Genomic DNA, 21,652 nt, shown 5'->3' with positions numbered 1-21,652 from the left:
TAAAAAAAATGGATAGCTTGGTGCTCAAAGATATCACATTTTGGTTATTTATGAATTAACCAGGATGTGATACTTGAAATATATGTAAACATGTTTCAACCGAAGAATTAATTACTTGTTTATACAGTCACCATGTAAAGAGTTTTATTTCAAGGTCAGAAATCAAGTATAAAGTTGATGTTTGGCAGCTAAATTTCAGTAAGAAACACATCAAATGACCTCATCCTATGTAATATACATAATATCACCAGGAGTTTTAGACTCTAAGTTGATATTTAAGCTTGAAAAAGGCCATTTAAATTATTGCTGCTTGAACAGAATTCTTATTTTTGCAGCTTCAACATTCACCATAAAAAAATTCATATCCAGAAAGTTAAAAAACATGTTTCAAATGTTTTTATCTTTTTTTATAGGCTTTACATGTTTTTGAGAACCTAGACAATGGAGAAATCCTGTGTGCTTCCTATCCTAATGCCAAAACATTCATAACTGGAGGTACAAGTACTGTAAGTATACACAATCAAAATGGTTCATATGATAAAATAGCTGTTGAGCCAAAAAAAAAATTTTAAACCATGAAAGAAACGTTACGTACTATGTAATCCAAACAAATTCAAAATATTACAGTCCAAATTTACTCTCTTCTTTTTTATACGACCGCAAAATAATTTTTGTGGTCGTATATTGGTATGACGTTGGCGTCGTCGTCGTCGTCGTCGTCTGGCATCGTCCGGCATCGTCCGAAGACACATTGGTTTTCGCAATCTAACTTTAGTTTAAGTGAATGGATCTCTATGAAATTTTACCACAAGGTTCAATACCACAAAAGGAAGGTTGGGATTGATTTTGGGGGTTATGGTACCAACAGTAAAGGAATTAGGGGCCAAAAAGGGGCCAAAAATAAGCATTTTTGTAACTTCCAGACATAACTTGTGTGTTAGTGTATGGATCTCTCTGACATTGTACCACAAGGTTCCATATCACAAAAGGAATGCTGAGATTGATTTTGGGGGTAATTGCCTCAAATTTTAGGAATTAGGGGCCAAAAAAGGGGCAAAAAACAAGCATTTTTCTAGTTTCATGACAATAACTTGTGTGTAAGTGTATGGATCTTTCTGAAATTGTACTACAAGGTTCCATATCACAAAGGGAAAGCTGGAATTGAGTTTGGGGGTAATTACCGAAACGTTTAGGAATTGGGGGCCAAAAAGGGGCCAAAAATAAGCGTTTTTCTAGTTTCCAGACAATAACTTGTGTTCAAGTGTATGGATCTCTCTGAAATTGTACTGCAAGGTACCATACCACAAAGGGAAGGCTGGGATTGATGATGGGGGTAATTGCCTCAATATTTTAGGAATTAGGGGCCAAAAAGGGGCAAAAAACAAGCATTTTTCTAGTTTCAGGACAATAACTTGTGTGTAAGTGTATGGATCTTTCTGAAATTGTACTACATTGTACAAGGTTCCATATCACAAAGGGAAAGCTGGGTTTGAGTTTGGGGGTAATTGCCCTAAACGTTTAGGAATTTGGGGCCAAAAAGGGACCAAAAAACACATTTTTCTAGTTTCCAGACAATAACTTGTGTTCAAGTGTATGGATCTCTCAGAAATTGTACTGCAAGGTACCATACCACAAAGGGAAGGCTGGGATTGAGTTTGGGGGTGATGAATCATAAGGGGGTTTAAAAAAATTTGGGGGGGGGATGTTTTTTTTTTCCTTTTTTTCTTTTTTTCCTTTTTTTTTTCTTTTAAAATTTTCCATTTTAAGTTGGTTATTTCTGATTTATATTTAAAAGCAAATAATAATGATATGGTAGGAGATACACACCAAACAGGATGTGTAAATTATTATATAATAAGTATTGTGCAATAGCAAGAAATTTTCAATTGCACAGTATTGCACAATAGCAAGAAATCTTCAATTGCACAGTATTGCGCAATAGCAAGAAATCTTCAATTGCGCAGTATTGCGCAATAGCAAGAAATCTTCAATTGCACAGTATTGCGCAATAGCAAGAAATATCCAATAGCACAATATTGCGCAATAGCAAGAAATTGTCAATTGTACAGTATTGCCCAATAGCAAGAAATATTTAATTGCACAGTATTGTGCAAAAGAAGATACTTCGTATAAATTGCTTGATCAATTTCAATTGGGTTTTATTCTTGAATTCTTGGGGTTCCTTAATATGCTGAATCTAACCGTGTATTTAGTTTTTGGATTTTGGGCCCCGTTTTTAAATTGGTCCACATTGAGGTCCAAAGGGTCCAAAATTAAACTTTGTTTGATTTCATCAAAAATTGAATTATTGGGGTTCTTTGATATGCCGAATCTAACCATGTATTTGGATTCTTAATTTTTGGTTCCGTTTTCAAATTGGTCTACATTAAGGTCCAAAGGGTCCAAAATTAAAGTTAGTTTGATTTTTAAAAAAATTGAATTCTTAGGGTTCTTTGATATGCTGAATCTAAACATGTATTTAGATTTTTGATTATGGGCCCAGTTTTCAAGTTGGTCCAAATCGGGGTCCAAAATTAAACTTTGTTTGATTTCAACAAAAATTGAATATATGGGGTTCTTTGATATGCTGAATCTAACCATGTATTTAGATTTTTGATTTTTGGGCCCCGTTATCAACTTTGTCCACATTGAGGTCAAAAGGGTCCAAAATTAAACTTTGTTTGATTTCATCAAAAATTGAATTCTTGGGGTTCTTTGATATGCTGAATCTAACCATGTATTTAGATTTTGGATATTGGACCATAATAGGTGAATGTCCAATTTAAAATTTTTAAGTTCTTAGACCACATTCATTCTGTGTCAGAAACCTATACTGTGACAAATATTTAATCACAATCCAAATGCAAAGCTGTATCAAGCTTGAATGTTGTGTCCATACTTGCCCCAACTGTTCAGGGTTCGACCTCTGCGGTTGTATCATGCTGCGCCCTGCGGAGCATTTTATTCTGACTTACATTTACTTCCAAGATTAAATTATGTTCTGATAAAACTTATAAAAAGGTAAGTGGGGATACGGTTGAAAATAATACTTGCCTGTGCAATCAACACCAGAGATATAAATTCAACACAATTTGACTTGCAGGTTGTTAATGTCTGGGAGCTGAAGCCAAAGAGTAAGAAAGTTTGTCTGAAGCAGCCTTTATATGGACATACAGAAACAGTAACCTGTCTAGCATCATCTCAGGCCTACAATGTGATAGTCAGTGGGTCCAGAGATAGAACCTGTATTATTTGGGACCTAAGTAGATTGGTCTATGTCAAACAGCTGAGGGGTCATGCAGCTCCAGTGGCTGCTGTGTGTATTAATGAACTAACGGTAGGTACTAAATACAAGAAATAATATCTTCAAATGTGTGTATTAATGAGTTTATGGTAGATAGTAAATATAAGAAATACTATCTTCAGATGTCCCTTATTATAGTTTGAAAATTCTAACATTTTTCTGTAATCATTTCTGCATTTTTCTACTGTTACGTTTCTTATATTGACAGTGAGAGTTAGAGCTCTTTAGAATTTTGTGTCATTGGTTTGATGTCTCATTGTTAATATCCAACATCTCCTTTTGTTTATATTTGTAAACTATCGGTATTTCAGTCCATAAATGACTGTTTGGTAAAACTTGCAATTTTCCAGTATGTTATTCAACCGTCTTACAAGAAGTCATCTGTTTTGTAAAGCAACATTTCTCCTGTTGAAAGAGAACATATTTCGGTCAGTGTCCAAGAAATATCCTGCTTGTCTTTTCCTTAAGAAGGTGTTATGATATGGGTTCTTTTCTAAAAATTTATATAAGATTTTAAAGAATTTTTCCACGTAAACATAATAAAAAAAATGAAAAGCAAACACGATACCTGATAATTTGATAAGATTTAGAATAAAGACAACAAAAGAATGTATATATATTTACAGGGTGACATTGCAACATGTGCAGGAACATACCTGTATGTTTGGTCCATAAATGGTGAAGAAATTGCATGTGTAAACACAGCTTCATTGAGAAGTCAACAGATCCTTTGTCTTGCCATGTCACAGGTAAAGTTGTATCCTACATGATGATACAGATTAGAGAGCATGAATAGTCAGAATTTATTAGACAAACAGATTCTTTGTCAGGACATTTTTACCCCTGTCGCTGAAGGCAGAAGCAGGTCTAGTAATAGCTCGACTCTGTCCATCTTTCCGTTCGTTTTTCTGTAAGTTTGTCCCTCCTAAAGAAAAATTTCATCAAAGTTTACTTGGCTTCTATGAAAGGGACTGATTTAATATTTGGTCTGAAGAATGTTGAGTTGTAGCGATTAAACAATTTTTTACATCTGCCATGTATCCACTTCCTGTTTACAACACTCATTGTACAAGGAAAATTTTCTTCAAACTTTAAACAAGGCTCCTATTGAAGGGAATGATTAAATATTTAGTCTGCAGCTTTAAAATGACAAGTTGTAGAGAGTAAGCAAATTTTATATGACCACAAATTTTTTTATGAAATGATGTATGACATTGTCTGAGGACATTTGGTTTCCAGACAATAACTTGAGTATAAGTTTATTGATCTTTATGAAATTGTTCCACAAGATTTCATATCACAGAAAGGAAGGTTGGGCTTGATTTTGGGGGTTTTTGTCCTGACTGTTTAGGAATTAAGGGCCAAAAACAAGTATTTTTCTTGTTTTTCATGACAATAACTTGTGTATAAGTGTATGGATCTCTATGAAGTTGTACCACAAGGTTCCATACTTCAAAACGAAAGGTTGGGATTGATTTTGGGGGTTATGGCCCAAATTGTTTAGGAATTAGAGGCAAAAAGGGGGCCATAAAACAAGGATTTTCTGGTTTCCTGATAATAAGTTGATTTTAAGTCTATAGATCTCTATGAAATCGTACCACAAGGTTCCATGCCAAAAAGGGAAGGTTGGGAATGATTTTGGGGTCATGGCTCTAACCATTTAGGAAAAACCAATACTTTTCTAATACTTTGTATGAATTGCTTATTTCTTGACCAATTTCAATGGGGTTGAATTCAAAGTCTTGAATTCTTAGGGGTTCTTTAATATGCTGAATCTAACAGTGTATTTTGATTTTTTATTTTTGGGCCCCATTCTCAAATGGGGTCCAAAATTCAACTTTAATTGATTTCAACAAAAATTGAATTCTTATGGTTCTTTAATACGCTGAAGCTAATAGTATATTTAGATTTTTGATTTTGGACCTGGTTTTTAAATTGGTCCTTATTAAGGTCCAAAGGGTCCAAAATTAAACTTGAATTCTTGGAGTTCTTTTATATGATGAATCATTTTATTACATCTGCCATGGAGCCACTTCCTGTTTGCTGATAGTTTGAAATTTTACAACACTCATTGTACAAGGAAAAATTTCGTCAAAGTTTTCTTGGCATCGTTGAAAAGGAAGGATCAGTTATGCTCCTGTATTCATATAACCTCAATAAATTGCTTGTAGTGACGTAGGTCCAGACCCGGTATTGGTCTTGTTTAGTTTAGAAATGATAAAGAAAATGTTATGGCCATCTTCAGTAAGGATGTTACAGATGCTATGTTAAGACCAGTATCATTTAATCAAACAATTTAAACTTTATCATTTGTAGGTTATCTAATACAAAAATTGTATTGTGTCAGAAAGTTGCTTCATAGCCACTACATTTTATACTGTTGCCATGATAGGGTGGAATACAAAATTGAATTGCTATTTGACTATAACTATCAATTTGGTGCTCAACAAAAACTAGACAATTTTACAAACTGTTTTTTTTACAATTAATTATTGAGCCTATGTATAGTGTAAAAACTATGGATAATACTCTAATAAACCTGCTAGTTCTCTATGGAAATGTTTCATATTTTGCAGTTAATAAACAGCAATATCAGAAACAATGACAGGTCATGTCTTCAAAGAAGTTAGGAAATGGACTGTCTGATTTACTGACACTTATACAATTACATTTCTATTTTCACAGATCCTTGAGTGGGATAACAGAAATGTAATATTAACTGGCAGTGGTGATGGTGTTGTAAGGGTAAGTAATGTGTATCAGAGCTTGAATTATTTACATAGAGCTGTTTAAGGTTGTAAGATACAGGATTAAATTAAGGCAACGTTTCATTTATAATGGTGCTTTATTTTGATATCTATATATGGATAATGTACACTTAGTAAAACTTTCATAATAAAATGTTCTGATTATGGTTCAATAAAAAAATGTATTTATTGTTTAACTCTGTCTTACTGAAGCAGGGGTTATAGTGAGTGTTGTGTCCATTTGTTCATTAGCTCATACCTTCATTTTGTTTGTTCATCTGTCTGACTATCATGTAAACCAGATATTGGATTTAATAACTAGAACAAATTATACCCATAAGAGGGTCAAAGGCATAATAACAATTACAAATACATGTATAATCATGACATTTACTTGAAAATAAAATAAAATATTGAACACACAACACAAGTGCCCTCTGTCCTCAGTCCCTTAAACTGTAATATAAAGGAGTCTTGCTGACTAGAAGTTGGATTTAGAATATATTTCATTTTATTATCAGAAAAATATTTGTATTGGTTTTTAAATCGTTATTAGCGTCGTGTCTTAAATCATTATTTATTTAACGTAATAAAAAGAAATGAGATTCATCTTTCAGAACTTTGCTCTTATTACAAAGGCTTTGAGGGCGTGGAATATTTTTATATCTAATGAAACATTCGGAAAATTCATGAGTGATTTTATGCACTTACTTATTACTTGTGGAAGGTGGGTCATACAAACATTAACACAAAGGCACAGAATCATTAATGAAAGATGGATGTAGGATAAAATTACATTAAATACAAGCATACAGCTGAAAAAACAAGACAGAATATGTTATTTCTGTTTTAATACCACCTGTCTGTCCAAACTAGTTTTTGAGAATATATGTCTGTCTGTGAGCCTTGTAAGTGAACTCCAGGACAGATAGTGATGAAACTTTACATAGCTGTAGAACATTACCTAAGGATATGCTCCTGGTTCAACAAGGGGAGATAATCAAAATCATTTCCTTCAATAGTGCAATGTGGTAAAAGTCCTTTGTTAGCGATACAAATAAGATTATAAACGATTGAAAAATGTGTATAAAGGAATACTAACAACTCAGCTCTGTATTCTATTTAGTAAACGTTTATAGACCAAGTCATTTATATTCTAAATATACTGATTGAATTTTGCTGCAGGGGGTATCGTTTTATTAGCTCATTCACAGCAATAGTCAACTTGAAACCTGTCAGTCACTGCAGAACGTTACACTCATTGTCTTCTTAATTGGTTCAAGTTCTTGTTTTGCTGTCCATCAGATAGTCATTTTCTGAATTGTCTGCTGTATGCTGGAATATTATTTCCACTGGAATAAATATTACAGTATATGTTCCTAATGGAATAAATGATATAGAATATTTGTTCCAACAGGAACAGATATTATGACATTGTTTATAACAAAGTTTCTGGTGGAACATCTGTTAGGTGGAACAAATATACGTTGACAGCATTACTATTAGTACATATCAGTTTGACGACTATTTTAAGGCTCTGCTCCTAGGTCAGGTCCATTGACTGAATAAATAAGCAATTTTCAATGTTAAGATATTTTCTATATAATAAAGTTGCATTACTAACAGAACATATCAGTTTGATGACTATTTTGAGGCCTGCCATCTAGGTCATGGTCCAGCAACTTTTAAATAATAAGCAATTACCAATGTTAAGTTTTCTACTTCAGCTAATTTGATAGGAACGAGGCCCTAACCCCGTAGAAAAGGTCCAGTGACTCAATTAACTACCAATTTTCAATGTTTAGTTTTCTGCTGAAGTTAGTTTGAAAGGAACTTCTTATAGACAATGATATATTCTATAAAGTTGCATTACTATCAGTACACCTCAGTTTGAAGATCATTTTGACGTAAAGCCCTCTATGTCATGGTCCAGCAACTTTGAATTAATTAGCAATCTGTCCATCAGATTGTTTTTTTCTGAATTTTTTTGCAAAAAAAAAAAGACATATCTCTGTGTCAACAATTTATTTGTAATGTTGGCTACTAAATTTAAAAGCCATCAGTTACATGTAAGCTGTGCCTCATACTGTTCATGAGTTATATCTGATTGCACCAAATTATTAAACATTTTTTCTGTACTTTTAGATGTGGTCCATTGAATATGTGCAGGTTCCTGTTGAAGAAAGACCTTCCAAAGATGCACAAAATGACAGTAGTGATACAATGACAAAGGGAACAGGAGGAGATTTAACAAGTCCTACATCCAAACTGTCACGTCAGGTATCTTGTGATAGTTATGGACTTCAACAGAATTCAGCCATTGAAAGGTTACAGGAATTCAGAGAGCCAAATCTTGTAGACATTAGTAGTTCTTTAGAAAGTGAAAGTAATATGACAAAAATCTTAGGATCAAAGGGTAAAGGTAGACTTCCTGGAAACCTGGATAGGGAGGAAAGTATTACCAGTAGAACTAGTAGTACTAGTGACTTTCAATACAGTCGGACAGGATATGGTGACGATGTAATTCCTGATGATACACATTCCGTTAAATCAGCTGATTTATCTATTGACACAGCCGTGGAAGCTTACGATGAAATGGTTCAATCAAACATCAGCGATACTCAACTTCCCAGCCTTTCTGAACCAAATTTGGTTAGTCTAGCAGAGGGTTCTGGAATGGATAAGAGTCAAAGTCATCCAGACTTGAAGACTGGGGAGTTAGAGAAACCAGATTTTGGGAGATCGGGATCTTCAGAGTTTGAAATAATATCCGACAAAGAAGCAAGAAATTCTCCAAAAACAGTGGAAGACATTCTTAAAAAATACAGACCAAGAACACGACATGCTTTGAGAGAAGGTAAATTTCATTTGTCATCATTGACATGGTAATCTTTTCACAGACAAAAATAATAAAATTCTGGATAATATTGTTTTAACAGATGACAAACACATAGTGACAAATACTAGATATTATCGCTATTTCGTGCATTTTTCCTTTGATTTTTTTTGTGATAATTTTTCATATCATGCTACTTGCTTGAGATGGAAAATTATCGTCAGAAACTAAGGGAGCACGTGACGTCAATATAAACATGAACGACCTCATTGGCAAAATAGCGATAAACAGATTATCAATGGTCTTTCAAACTCAAGGATGTTTCTCAGCCACATCTCAGCTCAGGGCTGTCACCCTTCGATGAAATTGTAGCTGAGAAACACCCTCATGTTGAAAAACCATCAATAATCTATAATTACTGAAAGCAAGCACAAAGTGATAATAAGCTGATATAGAAATCATGTTGTCTTACTTACATTCTAACATAAGCCTTTGTACTTCAAAAGAGATTTCATGCAGCAATATTGTGAACAGTTCTGCAAACAGGATCTTGTGGAATGCCTGAAATAAATGTTATAACATAATTTCAATAAGGAAAATAAAACCTCAATAGAGAACTCTATGGGAGATTGTGTGTTTATCCCCAGTTATTTACCTTATGAACTATAGCAAGTTAAAATTACGACTCAGCGTGTTAGTCTAGTACAAATGGTCTATTACAAGACAGGTTTATATTGTTATCACATTAACATGTTCTTGTGCTGATATGCATGTAATAATTGCAACTGGATAATAAATACTTATCTATCGTCATCATTAAGAAAGAAAAGAAAATATATAAAAGATGAAGTTCACAGAGGCAATTAAGTTTTTGAAGTTAGTAAACAATATTTACTAGAGACAATTGGAGTTTTGAATTTATTTAACTATGCATACAGATTTAACTGAATGATGTATTTATATTCAGGTTTTAGATGGCAGAGACAGTTGGTATTTAGAAATAAATTAACAATGCACACAGCATTTGAACGAAAAGACAACAAAGACCCAGCATCTGTTACATCTATAGCTATTTCCAAGTAAGATTTTTTTGCCTCTATGACCATTCATTAAAGGGCAATAATCAGGATATTATTGCAAAGGTGATTTTTCATATATTACAGTATGGAATACTGAATTGAGGCTTGTATAGTCTGCGGTTTTATTCTCCAAAATTGAAGCTGCCAGGTAGGGGTTGCGGATTATAGAGTACAATAAGAAAGAAATAAGAGAAAAACTTGATATTGCAAGGTTCCGCCATGTTTGTTCTTGAAATTGTAGAGGGCACCCTTATTGTCAAAACTTATATTTTACCTAATCCATATAAATGTGCAATTTTAATTCAAAATTCATTTGATAGTGATTAATTCTAAAATCAAATGCTTCATTTATACAAATTCTCATTTCTTTTCACAGCATTGAATAACATAAACTGGAAACGGCTTGTATTTAACAGAATTTTTTAACGGAAAATGTGTATAAGTCAGCCGGGAACCAGCTTATGCATAACAAAACAAAACCAGTTATTCATTCCGTTTTGGTGATTCATACTGACGCATGTGTTTTGTTTTAGCTTAAGATCCTTCAAATGTTAATATGATGGATATGTTTAACGGTATTTTACTAAAAGATGAAACTGTTTTAATTTCTAAGATGTATTCTAGTAATATCTTTAAAATATGGATTTTCTGCACTCTCTCACCGTATTTGTTTTTTCAATTTACACGTGCTATTCTTACTTCTGGTTTCAACTTTCCAAATTGTTTTTTTTGTGATTTTGACTTATTTTGACACTCTTGAAATGTTCTAGAATCATTTACAAACATTTTCAACTTCTACTTGAATGAAAAGACCGAAAATGATAACATATGATTTGATAATATCGGAGTTTTAAGGAACGTTTTCAACCAGTTTCAAAAATTTTTTTTACCTGAATTTCCGTGGCGAGTAGGGGGGTGCGGACTATGAACCAGTGCGAACTATACAAGGCCGATTACGGAAGTGTGTTTATTATACAACTGCAAAAAATATTGGTATCACGTCGTCGTCATCGGCATCATCCGAAGACATTTGGTTTCCGTACAATAACTTTAGTAAATGTAAAACGAAATCTATGAAATTTAAACACAAGGTTTATTACCACAAAAGGAAGGTTGGAATTGATTTTGGGGGTTATAGTCCTAACAGTTTACCAATTAGGGGTCAAAAAGGGGCCCAAATAAGCATTTTTCTAGTTTCCAGACAATAACTTGTGGTATGGTATATGGATCTCTCTGAAATTATACCACAAGTTTCCATACCACAAAGGGATGGTTAGGATTGGCTTTGGGGAGTAATGGCTCAAATCGTTTAGGAATTATGGGCAAAAAAGGGGGAAAAACAAGGGTTTCCTGGTTAATGAACAATTAAAAAAAAGTACAATATTATGTTTTGATTACCTCCCTTACACTGCTTTTAAATTATGTATAAAGAAATGTTGTATTGTCTTGAGGTGATTAGCTGTCAATTTACTTTCAGAAGTTACTATTTAAAAATGCTGATTAAGGAATATTTATTTTAGCCATGATTATGTATGTCATTATTATACAACATTTTTTTGCGGTCGTATATTGGTATGATGTTGGCGTCGTCGTCGTTGTCGTCCGAAGACACATTGGTTTTCGCACTCTAACTTTAGTTTAAGTGAATGGATCTCTATGAAATTTTACCATAAGGTTCAATACCACAAAAGGAAAGTGGGGATTGATTTTGGGGGTTATGGTACCAACAGTTAAGGAAAAAGGGGCCAAAAATAAGCATTTTTGTAACTTCCAGACATAACTTGTGTGTTAGTGTATGGATCTCTCTAACATTGTACCACAAGGTTCCATATCTCAAAGGGAATGCTGGGATTGATTTTGGGGGTAATTGCCTCCAAATTTTAGGAATTGGGGGCAAAAAAGGGGCAAAAAACAAGCATTTTTCTAGTTTCATGACAATAACTTGTGTGTAAGTGTATGGATCTCTCTGACATTGTACCACAAGGTTCCATATCACAAAGGGAATGCTGGGATTTGGGGGTAATTGCCTCCAAATTTTAGGAATTAGGGGCAAAAAAGGGGCAAAAAACAATCATTTTTCTAGTTTCATGACAATAACTTGTGTGTAAGTGTATGGATCTTTATGAAATTGTACTACAAGGTTCCATATCACAAAGGGAAAGCTGGAATTGAGTTTGGGGGTAATTGCTCAAAATGTTTAGGAATAAGGGGCCAAAAAGGGGCAAAAAACAAGCATTTTTCTAGTTTCATGACAATAACTTGTGTGTTAGTGTATGGATCTTTATGAAATTGTACTACAAGGTTCCATATCACAAAGGGAAAGCTGGAATTGAGTTTGGGGGTAATTGCCCAAAACGTTTAGGAATAAGGGGCCAAAAAGGGGCCAAAAATAAGCATTTTTCTAGTTTCCAGACAATAACTTGTGTTCAAGTGTATGGATCTCTCTGAAATTGTACTGCAAGGTACCATACCACAAAGGGTAGGCTGGGATTGATTTTGGGGGTAATTGTCTTAAAATTGTAGGAATTAGGGGCCATAAAGGGGCAAAAAATAACAAGCATTTTTCTAGTTTCAAGACAATAACTTGTGTGTAAGTGTATGGCTCTTTATGAAATTGTACTGCAAGGTTCCATATCACAAAGGGAAAGCTGGGTTTGAGTTTGGGGGTAATTGCCCTAAATGTTTAGGAATTTGGGGCCAAAAAGGGGCCAAAAAAACAAGCATTTTTCTAGTTTCCAGACAATAACTTGTGTTCAAGTGTATGGATCTCTCTGAAATTGTACTGCAAGGTACCATACCACAAAGGGAAGGCTGGGATTGAGTATGGGGGCGATGAATTATAAGGGGGTTCAAAAAATTTGGAGGAGGGATTTTTTTTTCCTTTTTTTCCTTTTTTTTTTCTTTAAAATTTTCCATTTTAAATTGGTTATTTCTGATTTATATATAAAAAGCAAATAATAATGATATGGTTTGAATAGGTAAATTAAAAAATTTTAAGTTCTTAGACCACATTCATTCTGTGTCAGAAACCTATGCTGTGTCAAATATTTAATTACAATCCAAATTCAGTGCTGTATCAAGCTTGAATGTTGTGTCCATACTTGCCCCAACTGTTCAGGGTTCGACCTCTGTGGTCGTATCAAGCTGTGCCCCAGCTGAGCATTTTATCTATTTTTAGACTTTTATGATGTATTTAAATGGGTAATTATGGTTGCAAACTCCATTGGAAATTTGAATTGAGATTATGACCATATCTTGAGGGAAAGAATTTTTTTTGGGGAAAAAGGGGGGGGGGGGGACAATTTTTTCTCATTTCAGATTTCAGAAATCAAAAAGAAAATTTCTTCAAAAAAGGGGGGAGGGTCAATTTGCAACACCATAGTGTATTGCACAAAAGCAAAAAATTGAATATAAATTCAAATCATATAACCAATTCTAAGATCTTTGACTACAGTTATTCTGTGTCAGAAACCTATTATGTGTCAAATATTTAATTACAATCCAAATTCAGACCTGTATCAAGCGCGAATATTATGTCCATTTTTGCCCCAGCTGTTCAGGGTTGGACCTCTGTGGTCGTATCCAGCTGCAATCGGCGAAGCAATTTATTGATGATTGATAAGCTTTTTTAAATTGATTCCTGGGGCCTCAGTGGCCGAATGGTCTATGTAGTCCAACTACTGTATCCCTAGCTTTTCAACACTGAGGTTGTGATTTCGAGTCCCCCACATGTTAGGTGCATTTAACTCCAATCTTAATTGACTAATATTGTCAGTTTTCCTACCAAAGGTTGGTAGTTCGAAAGGGCACCCCAGCTTCCTCCACCAATAAAAACTGGCCTCTACAAAATAGCCAACAGTGCTGAAAGGGGTGTTAAACACTTACCAATTAATCAATCAGTCAAATGGTATCTTAACTTGCCTGTCCTCAATAGTTTCAGAAGACAAGACAGAGATGCAATCTAGCAACGGAAATGTCAACTATGAAGTAGGGCTTCCATAATGTTGTATTGTCCGGACAAGTTTGATAAATTATATTCTTGTCATGTTGTGCTGAGCATGAACTGGATTTGTATCGTGGGTTTGTCATTTTAACATTATTCAGTAAGACAAAAGTTTTGGTGAATTTTATGCCACCTTTATAGCCTGACCTTTTTTATGCCCACGCCGTAGCGGTGAGGGCATTAAGTTTTACCCTTGTCCGTCTGTACATATGTACATCCGTACGTCCCAAAATTGGTTTCTGTTCTCTAACTTGAGATTGCCTCAACCAAATGTTATGAAACTTATACACAATGCTTATTACCACAAAATACAGATCAAGTTTGAATTTTGGTGGCGTCTCTTTAACAATTCTAGAGTTATGCCCCTTTATTATTGGAAAAATTGCAAAATTTTTAGTTTCCGTTCTCTTACTAAAGTTTGCCTCAACCAAATGATATGAAACTTATATACAATGCTTATTACCACATAATACAGATCTAATTTGAATTTTTTTAGCGTCACTGTAACCGTTCTAGAGTTATGCCCCTTTATAAATGAAAAAATTACGAAATTTTTAGTTTCCGTTCTCTAACTTAAGTTTGCCTCTACCAAATGTTATGAAACTTATACACAATGCTTATTAAGACAAAACACAGATCAAGTTTGAATTTTGGTGGGGTCACTTTAACCATTCTCATGTTATGCCCCTTTATAAATGGGAAAAAAAATGCAAAACTTTTAGTTTCCGTTCTCTAACTTAAGTTGCCTCAACCAAATGTTATGAAACTTATACACAATGCTCATTACCACAAAACACAGATCAAGTTGAATTTTGGTGGCGTCACTTTAACCATTATCGAGTTATGCCCTTTTATAAATCGAAAAATTGCAAAATTTTTAGTTTCCGTTCTGTTACTCAAGTTTGCCCCAACCAAACATTATGAAACCTATACACAATACTTATTACCACAAAACTCAGATCTAGTACAAATTTGGGTAGCGTCACTTTTATTGTTTTTGAGTTATGTCCCTTTATAATGTTGTATGCAAGTGGGGGCATCATCTGTGTCCATGGGGACACATTTTCCATTTATTTTGCCTTAAACAGCCACACATTTCCAGTCAGAAAAGTGACTGATAAGAACTACAAGATAAGTAGGCATATCAATTAAAAACATAAATTTCTGAATTATGAATGATAATTGCTGTAATTGGTTATTAAAGTGATCTACTACACAAATGTTATACAGATATTGACTTGAAATTAAGCAGCAATATAGATTTTAATAAAAACATTACAATATATAGAAGTTGTATCTGTAAAATGATAACAGTAACTCTTCCCAATAACATAAAAATTATATGTAAAGGGAGTTAACTGTTAATGTTTTAAATTTACTATTGTGCTTACCTTTTTTTTTGTATGCTCATTCAATTATCTCCACAAAAAAAGATTCACAAATGACTATTATGAGTTGCAGCTGATATTTTTTAATACATTTTGATATATTTTTCCTATAAATAGTTTATTCTGTTTTCCAGTTTTGATATGGACTTAAATTCTCAAATACAACAAGGGACTTCAAGTAGTCAAACTACTATATCGCTAGTCTGTCAACACTGAGTTTGCATTCGCCTCCAATCTTAATTGACTAGGATTGTCAGTTTTCTCATCAAAGGTCTTTGTTCTCTCTTGGCACTCTGGATTCCTCTACCAATAAAAACTGACTGCCACGAAATAGCACAATAGTGCTGAAAGTCGCGTTAAACAATAACCAATCAATCAATCAAATATAACATGAACTATAGCAAAGAGGGAAGTAATTTTTCCATCTTTTGAACAAAAATATGTATCGGTTGGTAACCCGTTAGTTTTTTTTTTTTTTATTTGAGCAAAACTTATATTACCGGTATTTGATTTGATATATATATTTTGATATCTAGTTGAAAGAGTCCATAGAGGTTTTAGCTGTGTTAAGCAATATTTGCAGAATATCCTTTTCTTAAGTACTTAAGTAAACTAATGACACCCTACAAATAGTCTTTTTAGTGAAAATCTGCATAATTTTTTTCAACATTTTGCACCAAAAATATCCTTATGTGGAGCTTATTAACCAACTATGTGTTCCCTTTTCACACATCACCCTTCTAAATGACGCTATGTCAATGATCTGTTTCTCGACCTAACACTAAAAATATTATAGTCAGGAATTTGTTTCCCATTATTTGCCCCTATCAGTAGTTGAGGTCTCTAAAACAAGCGCTACTTTAATATCCCCTCATTAAAATCAAGGTTTAGTAGTTGTCTGACAGCTGAAATTTACCTGTTCTGGCAACAGGTAAACTATTTTGTACCAGACATTGATAAGTCTATTTTGAGTTATTTTCTTAAATTTCAATAGTTTGCATTATACGTATTAAAATATGATTTTATGATAATTTAAAAAGGAAGTAATAAAGTTTGTTAACAAAATATCATCAGAACCATGTTGTTTGAACTATTACACGTGTGCACATGTGCGCAGGTATGAGATTTGATTATGCGTCTGAATTCTTCAAAAATGCTGAAAATATCATTGATACCTTTATCTTACGTTTATTAGTCCCCTACCGACTAAGTCAAAGGGGACTTTAGGTTTGCACTCTGTCCGTCTGTTTGTCCGTCCGTCTGTCCATCCGTCAGTCCGGCAAATCAGTTTTCCACACTTTTTTTCTTCGTTCTTGAAAATATTGATTTGATATGTGGTATATAGTTTTGCCTTGACAAGTTATAGATCAAGTTCGAATTTTGTTCCGGTCTGATGATTTAGTATCTAATGTTAATTTCTGTACAAAGGGAGATAACTCATTTTTTAAAAGACATTATTTGGTAAATTATTTGAAGAATTTTTTGGCTGGTTTGCTTGTTATTTTGTATAAACTAATTTTCTGAATGCTATATATATAAAAAAAAATTATGAAGTGAAATCCTTTAATTAGATAATAATCTATTTTTATTAATGTATATATTACATTACATTGTGTAGATAAAGATTGTTGACATTTTATAGATAAGTTACAAATCTATATTAGTTTGTGACAAATAAAAGAAAAAATTTTTGGAACTATTAATTATATTTGATTATAATTTGAAAATAGATATACACTGTATTACATCATATCTAATTTTAGAGGACTATTAATCATATCTAATGTTAAAGTATTTTCCACACTTTTTTTCATCATGCTTGAAGATATTGATTGATAATTGGTATATAGTTTTATCATGACAAGTTATACAGATCAAGTTCAAAATTTTGTTTCGGTCTGATAATTTTGTGCAGAGTTATGGTCCTTGGACTTGAAAAATTCACTCATTTAATCTGTTTTCCACACTGTTTTTAGTCATGCTTTGAAGATATTAACTTGATATTTTCTTTTTGTTTACACCATGACAAGTTATAGAATAAGTTAGCTTTTTGTTCCAGTATAATGAATTTTTTCCCGGTAGGGGACTATGTATTGCCATGCAATACTCTCAGAATGCTTGTTTCAAGTATTTTCTTGAAGAAATAACATGGAAAGAACTACTTTAACTCATTTGTGCTTTGTAAATGTACACAGATTTTAGGTTTCTGTATGGCCTGTTTTACCATTGTCAAGTCAACATCCTGTATTAGGAAAATGTGCTTTTTAATAACGAAAGTAAAGCTTTTGACAGTGTACTTTTGCAATAATAAAGAGTCTAAGGCAGATGTTAGTACACTGATGTTCATACTTCGAATGATGCACTGTCAATGTAACAGTTAATTTCAGAACATAGAATTTATATCAAAAGTCTCAAGTTTGATATCGTTTTTATGTCAATCATTGTTGTGATGCCTGATTGATTACCATGATTGCCTTTTGTTACTAAGTCTAAAGGGATTAATATCAGGATTAGAAAAAAATGGCTTGCTGGCTCAAATATTTTTTGGAAGCTCTGTTTTAAAGCTAAAAATTTAAGCTAGATAATCTATAATTTGTCTGTCTGGCTACTCTTTGACTTCGTTTTTATGTAGCCATGTTATGTTAGATATTCAGAAAAAGGTGGTAAATTATGTGAGAAAAAAATTGTGTTTAAAGTTAAATATCCTCTCTCAAATTATTAGTGTTGACCAAATAAAATAATTTTTTGTTTAATATCTGTTTGATATATTTTTGTTTAATATAAATTCTGCTTTCTCTTTTATACAGAAACATTCAGTTATATTATTATGCTTTTCAGGGATCACAAGACAGTGTATGTGGGTGATAACAAAGGTCGTATCTTCAGCTGGACGGTAAGTGACCAGCCTGGCCGTGTTGTAGCAGACCACTGGATGAAAGATGAAGTAGCTGATGCTTGTCAATGTGGTGTTAAATTCTCATTTTCAGATAGACGACATCACTGTCGAGACTGTGGAAATGTCTTCTGTGCAAAGTGTGTACAAATTCTTCCTTCATTAGACAGCTGACTGCTTCACCTATATTCTATCAAATTGTCTCTAATTCATGTCTTCCCTTGCACATATATACACTGATTTCTATGATTTGACTAGAAATATATAAAACATTTCAGTATACACATAATTTTCCCTTGTTAGTACACGTATTGATATAGAAAGTTAGTGTTAGTTAAAGCTTAAGTTCCATTTGCAAAAATAGTTTGAGGTGCTAGATATATATTCAGATTAGGGAAAATTACCCATTTCTTTTAACAAAAATGAATCATCTAGATATATTGATACTTATAAATCATAGTTTCTTCTATCACGATAATAAGTTACTTTTTCTTAGAAATATATATGCACCTCGCAGAATGTATTATAATAAGCAAGTATATTATGCAGTTTTACTTTTGCCATGATTTATATCAGCTGATACTTTGCTTTACAGATATCATAATCTGTTTGTATTGGCAGTTGTATTTGACAAAGTATGAAATATATGGGTAAATTCTCGTATCAACAACCATATTTCTACACAAAATTATCTATAAATGAATAGCATGTCCAGTATTATGGTAAAGTTTAAGTAAATATTCTTTTTTTACAGGTGCACAAGATATGAAACAGAAATAAGAAGACGGATGATATTACGACCAGTACGAGTATGTAAGGAATGCTATAAATCTATCAAGGGAGATAAATCATGATCTGAGTCGATGATCTTCTCTATGATAATCTAGTCATTATTGTAAATTAGAATTATTTTGTACATTTTTTACATAGAGATATAAATTATAAAGTATTATTTTGTTGTTGAGATAAGGCATAAGTTTTTTTTTTGACAAAGTATGTAAGTAAGTGATTGTAAAAATGTCGGCATACTAATTTTATCATGGCATTTTCAGAAGACAAATTTTGTCATTCTTAAAAAGATTCTGTTTTACTTCATATTGGCATTGTTACTTTTTTCTATGGCATTTCATTCCATATTGTCAGATTGTTAAATATATTTATGCTTGTCAGTAGTGCTTTTCTACTTCTACTAAATATTAGATTATACTCAATTTATGATTAAATTATTTAACGAAACCTGTTTAGTATTTGTAAACCACTTATATAATTCATGCTGAAATAATGTGAGTTATATTTCATTTTTTGTGATATTTGGTTGTGATAGAATTAGATAAAAATATAATATCACATTCCATTTTGACTGTCAAGACAAGGCAGATTTTTTAAATGTTGTGTGATTACACAGAAGTGTGTAGTCTCATATTGGTTCGGATATATTAAACAATTGATAGAGAATCTTTACTGGAATTGCAAAAAATAAGACTTTTCACAAGTCAACATGCTTTTTGCTACTGCGCAATTTGCATGTGTTCAAGCATATCCCCTTTATAAAATAATCTTATGGAAAATTACATAAATAAAATATTAAACATATTTAAACACTTAATTTTAACCAATGTTCCCTTAGTATCTTCAATCTCTTTTTTATAGATATGAAATTAAAAATATAATGATTTACTGCAATATGATAGTGGGTGGAATCCTTTATCTTAAAACAGAATTTGTTTGTAATTTATTATCTAGTGTATCTTTTTGTTTACTTGTTGTCTAAGAATAAAAGATGACATAGTTGATTTTTAAGGAATACATGGATAGTTCTATTTTAAATACTAATTACCCATTAATGACTCATCCATAGACCCATTAAAGAATTTCCCTTGATTTTCAAATATGGAAAATATAATGTGTCCTCAATCTTAATGCTGAATGCATTGCAACACAGGACTCCAAATAAAGTCTATGATTTTGTTTGTAGAAAGATATTCATTAAAACTGCTGTCATACTTCAGAAAATTGAATGCAAATTTTTTTTTTTCTGTGAAGACAGAAGCAGCTTTATCAGTCTTACTATAAAATGAGGTACTTCAAATTGTTTTGTTGAAGGATGTACGGTTGCCTTTAATTGCTAATATCCACTTCCTTTTTAACTTTGGTTGGTAGTTGTCTCATTGGCAATCATACCACATGTCTGTATTTCTATATTGGTAAATACAAACTTAATACCTGAATTTCTAGAATGACAAGGCTGCATACACAGATTGTCTTAGCAGGAGATAAAACTTGAATATCCTGTTGAGGTTATTTAAAAAATCTCCAATTTAGTTTGTTAGAATCATTTTAATTAAAACAGGTATGTAATGAAATAGTGGAGTGCCAGAAGTAAAACCATGGATTGATTTATGCTGTGATTTCTGGTGTGAATTTTACAATTTGAATAAGTAAAACCCTGACTTTCAAGTTCTATAAAAATGATTGAAAACATGTAAAAATATCCACACTTGATAGAAAAGGTTACAATTTGTTCTTTTGACATTTAATTGTTATTTTACGAGTAGGTTAACATGATTTTGTACAGGTAAACTAACGAAAAAGTAAAACCAATAACTGATAAAACCTTCCCATTCCATTATTGTGCCATTTAAATGAATTTCATTCCGACTTTCAAAAAGTCAGTCAATATAGATAATGATTAATTACTGCTGAAGCTAAGCTTGTTACTAGTGTTTCTTATATTGTAAATGTCAAATCTAAAAAAAAAAAGACCAGTTTATTGTGAAGTCACTGTTTCTTCTTTTTAAAGCCACAGAACTAACTGTTGATAAAAGTGCAATAAAATATATATGTATGTATGTATGTATCTATTGTTTAATTCTATTGTAAATAATTGTTTGCATCATAAAGGTGTTGTTAACACATTCCATGTAAATTGGAATGACGGTCAAATTACTTGAAATGGCAAGGGCAATACTAATTTGTTAGAGAGTTGTAAATCTTTTTTCAGAAAACGAACAACTGTGTAACCTGCTTCGGCTTGATTTTTTATGCCCCGAAAAGTTGGCCCTTGAATCATTTTCTAGGTGGAAACAAATTGTTATGTAGATTTGCTAGTTAAAAATATAACATTGTCTGTGATAATTGTTTTATACATTTTTGTACCTGCTGTATATATCCATGCTTTGTAGCCAAACGTCTCATTGTAGGAGGTAGTCTTGTGTGTTATACAGGGTGCAAAATAGCTTACTAATTCATGAATCTCATTAACTGAGTAACTTTCATGTGATGTTTCAGAGTTAACTTACTAACATGTAATACAAGAATTCTCTATAAAAGCATAATATATTCCAATCATATGGTTACAGTTGAAATAATATAGCATGCAAGTCAAGAGTTTAAATGCCTTGC

The 21,652-nt window shown here is 32.6% G+C and overlaps 1 protein-coding gene across 2 annotated transcripts in view; it reads left to right on the top strand.

Annotated features, from left to right (window-relative positions):
- The window catches only part of LOC127708473 (WD repeat and FYVE domain-containing protein 3-like), a 113,195-nt gene extending 92,199 nt beyond the window's left edge, over positions 1-20,996 (top strand). The window contains exons 62-69 of one of the 2 annotated variants that reach the window (XM_052213342.1): positions 414-506; positions 3,104-3,337; positions 3,931-4,053; positions 5,990-6,049; positions 8,197-8,908; positions 9,855-9,966; positions 18,196-18,250; positions 19,005-20,996. In XM_052213342.1, the coding sequence (XP_052069302.1) occupies positions 414-506; positions 3,104-3,337; positions 3,931-4,053; positions 5,990-6,049; positions 8,197-8,908; positions 9,855-9,966; positions 18,196-18,250; positions 19,005-19,019 (1,404 nt within the window). In that variant the 3' untranslated portion in view covers positions 19,020-20,996. Of the gene's footprint in view, positions 1-413; positions 507-3,103; positions 3,338-3,930; positions 4,054-5,989; positions 6,050-8,196; positions 8,909-9,854; positions 9,967-18,195; positions 18,391-19,004 lie in introns of both variants that reach the window. The other variant, XM_052213341.1, reaches the window with a different exon arrangement.
- Positions 20,997-21,652: the final 656 nt, after the last annotated feature.

This window comes from Mytilus californianus, unplaced genomic scaffold (genome assembly GCF_021869535.1).
Source record: "Mytilus californianus isolate M0D057914Y unplaced genomic scaffold, xbMytCali1.0.p SCAF_7, whole genome shotgun sequence".
In the NCBI taxonomy this organism is placed as follows: Eukaryota; Metazoa; Mollusca; class Bivalvia; order Mytilida; family Mytilidae; genus Mytilus; species Mytilus californianus.
The sequence above is the reverse complement of the archived record's forward strand: the minus strand, read 5'-3'. Positions and strand labels throughout refer to the sequence as shown.